Source organism: Pinus tabuliformis, chromosome 1_1, assembly GCF_031772625.1.
Source record: "Pinus tabuliformis cultivar Carrire ecotype Pingquan chromosome 1_1, CPIR1, whole genome shotgun sequence".
In the NCBI taxonomy this organism is placed as follows: Eukaryota; Viridiplantae; Streptophyta; class Pinopsida; order Pinales; family Pinaceae; genus Pinus; species Pinus tabuliformis.
Genome location: NC_142297.1, coordinates 134254552 through 134263606, shown reverse-complemented (window position 1 = coordinate 134263606; position 9055 = coordinate 134254552). Strand labels below are relative to the sequence as shown.

Sequence of the window (9055 nt, the reverse complement as noted above, 5' to 3'; positions counted from 1 at the left end):
CACACTTGGAGCAATCGCAGGGCTGGGAGGCAACAAATCGCATCCAAACTAGACAGATTCCTCATATCTGACAATGCGGTGCATTTGGGAGGTGACATAGTGGCAATAATTCTCCCTTATTCAGGCTCTGATCACTCGCCTATTTCCCTCCAATGGCAAAGACCGGGAAACACCACCAGGCGACCATTTCACTTCAAAGCGTTCTGGCTCACCCACCCCGCTTTCAAAGACTTCATCAGATCTACCTGGAATAACTTCCTTCCGCCAGAGGGAACTAAAATGTTTCAGTTTCAATAGAAACTCAAATATCTCAAATCCCAAATCAAGCGTTAGAATCAAGAGACTTTTGGAAATATTTTTCGGGCACAACAAGATCTAAACAAGGAAATGAAAGAGCTCCAGCAACAAATAATCACAGGGGGACACAATGAAGGGACCTTGGAACAGGAACAACAAATTCACAATCAACTGGAGGAGCGGAGAAAGCAAGAGGAAATATTATGGAAGCAGAAATCAAGGATTAGATGGCTAAAAGAAGGAGAAAGGAACACTAAATTCTTCCACCAAACCACAATTCAGAGAAGAATGCACAACACTATCTCTTTCATTCAGAAGCAAGGAGGGGAAAGAGTGGAAAAGCATGAAGAGATCGAGCAGGAGTTTATAAGACACTTCCGGCAGGTTCATCAAGAGCCCCAAACAGATAGATGGCCTGCTATATAAAAAATCATTCAAAATGTGCCGAAAATTATCACAGAAGAACACAATGAGCTCCTTCTGCGCCCAATCTCGCCACAGGAGGTGGACGCAACAATGAACCAGCTCAAGGAGGGCAAAGCCCCTGGCCCGGATGGCTTCACTACCACTTTCTTCCACTCCTTCTAGGAGCTGATAAAAGAAGAGGTTTGGCTAGTGGTGGAGGAATTGCACACTCTTCATTGGCTTCTGCCCTTTCTCAATTCAACCTTCATTGCACTCATTCCTAAAGAAGAGAGCACCAGTACTCCGGATAAATTTTGCCCAACTGCTCTATGCAATGTAATTTACAAAGTGATATCAGGTTAAAGCCGCTACTGCCCCTGCTCATTTCGTTTGAACAATATGGCTATGTGGAAGGAAGACAGATCTTGGATGGCATCATCCTCATGCATGAAATCATACACTCCCACAAGCACTCCAAACAGGCAGGTATGATTCTCAAGCTTGACCTCTCAAAAGCTTTTGATAAGCTAAGTTGGACATATATACAAAAAATGTTAACAACTTTTGGATTTTCTCCAATGTGGGTTCGATGGATTCTGAGTCTTATATCTACAACTTTCTTCTCTATCCTCGTAAATGGCATCCCATCCAGTCCCTTCAGTCCCTCTAGAGGAATTAGGCAAGGAGACCCTCTCTCCCCATTCCTTTTCGTGCTAATGGCAGAAGGCTTGGGCCGCCACATTAAACAAGCCCTCCTCTCCCAGCAGCTCAAAGGTTTATCCATTCACAACTCCCCAACAATAACTCATCAGCAGTTTGTTGATGATAACATGCTTTTTGGTTACCCGTCGGTTCAGGAAGCCTCTCTATTCAAATCCCTGCTGAATGACTTCTCTAAGGCTTCAGGAACTAGCATCAACAAGGCTAAATCATAGATTTTTTTCTTCCACACTCCCCCTGTTACTCAGCACGCCATAGCTCACATCCTGGGTTTCTCCATAGACTCACTCCCTTCTAAATACCTTGGAGCCCCCCTTATTGATTCTTCCATCAAGCATGCCTCCTGGCGTATGCTCCTCGAGAAGCTTGAATCACGTCTCAATTTATGGATGCACAGAACTCTGAATATAGCTAGTAGATTGGTGCTAATCAAAGTTGTTCTACAGGCAATGCCGCTTTATCTATTCTCAATCCTTGCAGTGCCTAAATGGGTCATTAAAAGAATAAGGGATCTACAACGCAACTTTCTTTGGGGGGCTATAGGTACAAATCACAAATGGGCCTTGGTAAAATGGACTACAGCTTGCAAGCCTAAAGAAAAAGGGGGTATTGGTCTAAGGGATCCCAGTCACAGCAATGCTATCATGTGCGCAAAAATCTGGTGGCAATGGCTCTCCACCCCCAACAAGCCATGGGCAGCCATTTGGACTGCCAAATACGCCAATCACAGGCCACAGGAGGAGCTCATAAGATTCACTCCCACTGAAAAAGGTTCACTCATATGGAACGCTGCTAAACAACACTTCTTGTTGATCCAGCAACACAGTTTTTGGGAAGTAAGAAATGGAGAACAGCTCGGTTCTGGATGGACACTTGGAACCAATTGCCAAAGCTCAACGGCATTCTCAGCCAGCCTCCAGGCCTTACCCGCACCTTTGGGGACGAACAACTCCTCTTATTAGGCCGGGTAAAAGGCGAAATCGAAGAGTTCTGGCAATATTGGACTCAGGAGATAGAACAAGGGTACATACAATGGAAGCAAAGTGACAGGATAATCAGGAACGCGGATCACCAAACTATGAGGGACCTGGAAAGGGAGCTCCAAAATCGACGAATCAGATACTCTAAAGGCAGGGACATTCTACGCTGGGGCTACACGCCTAGAGGAACCTTCTCCACCACAGAGGCTTATAAAATCATTTGCACAGATCCTTCGCCCCTGGATCCCATCTAGGGTAGAATTTGGTCACCACGCACCTAGCCCAAAGTCTCACTCTTCCTCTGGCTAGTTGGGCATCGGAAAATACTCACTTGGGACAAACTCAGGCGAAGAAACTATCATGGACCCTCAATCTGTGTCAATTGTAACTCTCAGGAGGAAACACTCCAGCACCTTCTGGATTCATGCACCCTTGCCAACCAACTGTGGGAGAAGGCTAGCTTTCGGTGTCAAAGAAGATGCAGAGTGTCTGACGATATCACCAACTCCATATGCCATTGGCAACAGAACCCCTACAAAAGTGAAGTTCTCAACCAATTATGGAGAATGATTCCTGGGCTCCTCCTTTGGTGCATCTGGAAAGAAAGGAACAAGCGCATATTCAAAGATCAAAGTACTCCGTTAGAGATCATCTGGAGCAATTTCTGTCTGAATCTCAAAGAGACTTTGGCGCTTCGCACTTGGCTTCCGGACGACTTTCCCACACTTGCAAATGAGAAAGCCATTTGGGCAAACTGGAACATGCAACTCCCACAGGGAACTCATAATCAAGCCCCCTTAGAGAGCATCAACATAAAAAAGGACTCATGGACCTCCCCTCCAAAGCACACTTTCAAGCTCAACTTTGATGGTGCTTCAAAGGGCAACCCTGGAAAAGCAGGATTCGGTGGAATATTCAGAAATCATGAAGGCTCGCCTCTCCTTATTTACTTTGGAAACATAGGTTGGGACACCAACAACTCGGCTGAATTGGAGGGTCTTTGGCAAGGACTTCTCCTTTCCTGGAAACACAACTTCCATCCCCTGGAAATCGAAGGTGATTCCCTAATCCTAATCAACATGGCCAAACAGCTCCTAAATGGGACTCATGCGAGGAAAATTGCCAATAGTTGGAGACTCGAAGCAAGATTAGATGCCATAGAACAATTGCTTCACAACAATCGGGCCATCATCTTCAATCATGTTAAGAGGGAAGGCAACAAGGTCGCTGACCTTCTGGACAATTTGGGTGTGGAAACTGAGCGCACTCTAATTACAGGGACTCTAGACATAATTCTGAAACATGATCAAAAACAAGAATGCAAACTTCTGGTCCAAAAGGATGCCACCCTCCCGGATGTGGGTGTTTGAGGTGGCCTTAAATTCGACGGGACAAGGGTGGGGTGAGGCAGATCACCACCTACCCACCCAGTACAGAGTGTTAAAGAATGGTAAGGCAGTTGGCGCATGGCATGCGCGCAGAGCTTGGTTTATCGGCTCTCATTCCAGAGGATTCAGTTCTCACATCATGTCCAACGCTATGGTTCCTCCCTCCGCACACTCCGGCCTGCATCAGAAGACGAGGTTCATCAATGCGAAAGTTATGGAAGGAGCCTCCCGAGGCGTGCCAAAGGAGGATAAGGCTAGGAGATGTCTCGGGGATGCGGTGATTTCGACATTGCTGTTTCATTTGATTTACCCTCCTGCCTCTGGTCTCATTTCTGATTTCCGGTCGCCTGAGGGGAACCTGGTCATTCCTAAGGTCTCTCGGAACTTGCGGGGGAAGGCTCCTCTGTCGCTTGGCTCGACCCTCTTGGCGGAGCGGACTCTGTTCCTCCTCTCGTTCATTTCCGGAATTTCGAGCTGTTGTTTTCATGTTTTTGTCTCAGTGATTCATCTCCTTATCTATGGCCTCGTTTCTGGTCTTGGGTGGTGGGATGTTGGCTCTGTCATAGGAAGGGATTTTTCAGAGCTAAGCTTTGCTCTTCTGGCGAAGAGGCTTCAGCTTTACCGTTGGCTCCCTTCCTGGAATTTGGGTCTCTGTTGTAAAGTTTGTCCGTTCTGCAGGCAAAGCTGCTGCCACTCCCCGGTTCTTGCTGTTGCTCTACATTCCTGGATTCCCGCTGTTGCTCTATCCCAGATGCCTCGTTTACGCCAAAGAATGGGATGCCGTAGAGGCCAGCCGAGGCGCGCGCCTACCAGTTCGTCATCTGACTCACCTTCCCTTTCTAGTGAGTTGCTTGTAGGCCGCTACCCCAGCACCCGTAGTGGGAGAGGGAGGCTCCACTCCACCAGCTACCGCCATGGGCCTCCTTCCACATCTGGCTCTGCTATCTTTACCTTTAATAGCACGCTGAATCGGCCCAGGATAACTGCTCATTTCTCAGTGGTTTTCCATGAAGACAACCAAACAAAAGACTCTGGTACCCATCCGGGGGGCTCGGAGGCAATCTCTGCTCCATCTTCATCCCTCCAGCTGGATGTTGGAAATGCGCCTCGGCAGGATTTGAATGTACAGGTTCGCAACGCTCAGGATGTGGTGATGGCTGACCCTGGTCCCTCTGTTCCGAATGCGGCTCAAGCAGGGGATTTTCCAGATTATGGTTGGTGCCGTATCGAGGAAGAGCCTCCTGATGACTAGTTCGTTCACCCAAGCCTCTTCTTTTTGCAGTGCGACTTTCACCTCTGGGCAAGTTTGTAAGGCAAACAGTTTAGTGGTTTTCTGGTGTCTTCTGGCTTTTTTGTTAATTTTGTATTATCATGTGAATCTCAGTCCGGTCCCCTGCGTGGGTCCTGAAAACTGGCACATTACTACCAACAGACAGTATTCTCATCTGCTTTTTTTGACAGTTCTGCCTCTCGTTAGTGCAGAGTTTTGACTTCGGTCATGTTGTAATTGTACCTCCTTACTTTGTTAATAGAATTAGTCTTATTTAGAAAAAAAAATAAAAAAATTCAATAATAATAATAATAAATTATTAAAAAATATAGTTTAAATAATGAAAAACTAATAATAATAATAATAATAAAATTATTAAAAATACAATTTGAATAATGAAAAGCTATACATAACTTATATATAAAAAGAGAAAAAAATCTCTATAAATTCATCTCAATTAAAGATTTATTAAAAACTAAAAAAATTTAAATATAAATCTTTTTCACGTTTTGAATTCTAAAAATAAGTTTGCATATAATAGCTATAAAAAAAAAAGAAAGCAAACACTACCATATTTACCATATTAGATTATAGAGTAATGATAAAAGTTCTATGCCTATTACAACTTGATCCATGGATTTTGATTATTAACCTAACTAAGGCAAACAAGAGAAATAACATATTCTTACAGGTTTATATATATATATATATATATTAAAACAAAGGCAAGTTAATATGTCATTCAATTAATTTCATTAATAAAAAGTGGATGTAAAATAATTTTATCATTACAAATACACGTTAATCATAAATAAATTAAATATAATATTTCCCTGATTAATTAAAAAATCAAGGTTATAACTTAATACACTAACTAGTTTAGTTAAATTTAATGAAAGTGTTTTGTTTTTTAATATGATTTTGAAAGGTAATAATATTGTATAATTAATTTCAAGTGAAATAACTTATTCTTAAAGGTTAATATATATATTAAAACAAGGCAAGTTAATATGTCATTCAGTTAATTTCATTAATAAAAAGTGCATATAAAATAATTTGATCATTACAATTTTAATACACGTTAATCATAAATAAATTAAATATAATATTTCTCTAATTAATTAAAAATTCAATATTATAACTTAATACACTAACTAGTTTAGCTAAATTTAATGAAAGTGCTTTTTTCATTAATATGATATTGAAAGCTAATACTATGGTATAGTTAAGTTGACAAGTTCAGATTATATAAATTAAATAATTTGAAATTACATTTTTTTTTCATTTTAAAATTATTAAAGAATCTATCCTAAATTTATTTTAAAATTATTAAAAAATTTATTCTAAATTCTGAAAGGATGACGCAGATGTATCATTCAACTACTGTAATTTGGATAAATATTATAAATTAGAAATTGTACCATATGTTGCAAATGAAATGTTAATAGTATAGGAAACAATAACATAGAACCAACAATGACTATATGAGATATTGTGATAAATAAAAAAGAAAAATGTTTATTGCTTTGTTAAACTCAAGAGTCACAAATTAGATTTAAATGTTTTAGAAAAATATGAAGTATAATTTTCCAACTAAATTGTCAATTTGTTTTTAACATGGAAGGTCTTTGACATTAGAGTGAGGTTTGATCTTTGAAATGAAATATTTATTAAACTTCATGGCATTAATGGCAGCTTTTCTAGCGTTTTTCTTGAAAGAAAGTTGGCATTATTTATTCAACATGCATGCATTTTTGGTCCATCTCTTGATAAATCTAGTTCAGGCATATTTATTATTTACAACAGAATTTGCATCACGTCTCCTGGCCATGATCAACAAGATCCATACAAAAATCAGTGAAGCATTTTCATGGGTGGTTCAAAGTATAAAACTCACCCTAGGGATGTTTCCATGCTTAATTAAATTGGTCTAGAATCTATATACTATTGATTCAATGTCACCAGTAACAGAGTAAGACCTGTTAGGTACTCACTGATGAGCCTTTGACGTCTAAGATATCACAAGTTCAATTTATTCCTGGATGAAAAATTATGTGTCAAAAATAAAAGGAAAATGTTTGATTTGAAATTTTTCTGTGACCAAGTGTTTGTTGAGTTTTTTCCTAGTGCAAATGAAACTCTTACAATGCTCCCTCTTACAAGTATTTTTTACTCACAAGTCTTTCAACATTAATTTGATGCAACATTGAAATATGGAGAAAACATAGATAGAAAACCAACCTTGGTTACTTCCATATGTAGTTGAAATGATCAATCAATACTCATGAATGTGATTCCAAAAAAGCCAATGATAGACAAAAATATGGTTGTAGGATATGGAATGGATGGGCATTGAATGGAATCTCTCACACTTTTCTACGAAATGGAACAAGAAGTTGTGAATCTAAACCACGTCACCTTCATTGGTGTCCTTTGTGTGTGCATCCATGAAAGCCTGGTGGACGAGTGATGGTTACATTTTAATCAAATGAGAAGACATTATTGCATAGCACCCATGGTGCATCATAATGCATGCATGATTGATATTTGTGGGCATGCTTAGAAGCTCAATGAGGCATTCAATCTGATTGAAACAATGCCATTAAAGCGAGACGTTGGTGTATTTGGGGCTTTACTTAGTTCCTACTGAATTCACTGGAATGTAGAGATAGGAGAATGGGCCCACAGATCAACTTTTTGATTTACAACTGGAAAATGTAGGATATTATGTACTATTATCAAATTTAAATGTGGATATTGGTAGATGGGATAGGGTAGCAAAGATTAGAAAAATAAGTAAAGATAGGGACTAAAAAAGTGGCGAGAATGCAGTTGCATTGAAGCATAAAACATATTCCATGTATTATGTGTAAGAGACAAATCTCATCCGCGAGCAACAAGAATTTATGCAATTCTAGAAGGGTTAGTTGAGGAGATGATGGAATTTGGTTATTTCCCTAATACAATTTATGTGCTTCATTATGTGCATTAAAGTAGAGAAAGCAAACATATTTGTGGCCACGAGACAAAAGGTATACATATTTCTGCCTAGCAATTTACCAAGTTTCTTTTGTTGCGAAAAAGAAAATTAATAATGTTAGGTAACTTGATGAAAGAGCTTAAATAAAGGCACTCTGAGCATATACACAATATACTCTTGCTCAAGCTTGGTACCAATTTGTGAAACAAAGAATGCTCTCTTTACATTCAAAATATTTTTATTTATGTAGGTTGTTTGTTCATTTCAATAATTTGATGTTGTCATTACATTCTTTAACTCATAAAATCTTTTAGGAGCTTCATAAAGATTCTTAGAGGCCTCAATTGATTATTTTGGAAGGGCTAAAAAAGATAAATTAGCAAGAGTCACCCTTTTGCGAAGCATTAATCAAAAGGAATAGACACAACCTTCTACAAATGCTTACCCATTTGATGCCCTAATTAAGTGGATTTTATCAAATTACAAATAACTCTTTGGTTGCATATTCATTTACATAGTTTTCAATTTTAGACGAAAAGCGATTAAAGGTTTGTATTTTTAACCCATGAAAGGGTTTACTTAAGACATTTAAAGACTCAACATCATGTTATTTTGAGAATGGGAATCACCATGAAACTTTGAATGCATTTCATCAGATGCAACTTGCAAGTGTGAAACTTGACTTTTCACACTTGTGAGCATTATTCATGTATGTCCCAGCTCTGAGGATCTTCAGCATGGAAAGAGAATTCATTATTTAGTAGTTCGCAATGGATTGCAGTATTGGGTAATGCACTTGTAGACATGAATTTGACATCAAGGAGCAAGATTGGAGACCAAGTATTATTTACATTGTGTTTCAAAGATGTGGCCTCCTTGAATGTTGTCATTGTAGGCTATTCTTATAATCAATATTATGACAAGTCTTAGAACCACTATTATTAAATGGATAGTTCATATGGTTTACCTGATTCAGTGATTGTGATAAATATTTTTCCAATATCTATTCCTTTAA

General features: G+C 39.3%; 1 protein-coding gene across 1 annotated transcript; it reads left to right on the top strand.

Annotated features, from left to right (window-relative positions):
* The first annotated feature begins 2968 nt into the window (after window positions 1-2968).
* Window positions 2969-3772, top strand: LOC149212006 (uncharacterized). The gene has a single exon (XM_089388532.1). It carries the CDS (start codon window positions 2969-2971, stop codon window positions 3770-3772), a length of 804 nt encoding a protein of 267 aa, XP_089244658.1.
* Window positions 3773-9055: the final 5283 nt, after the last annotated feature.

Excerpts from the sequence above, each read along its gene's own strand:
- LOC149212006 (XM_089388532.1), top strand. The coding sequence starts at position 2,969 with ATGATTCCTGGGCTCCTCCTTTGGTGCATCTGGAAAGAAAGGAACAAG.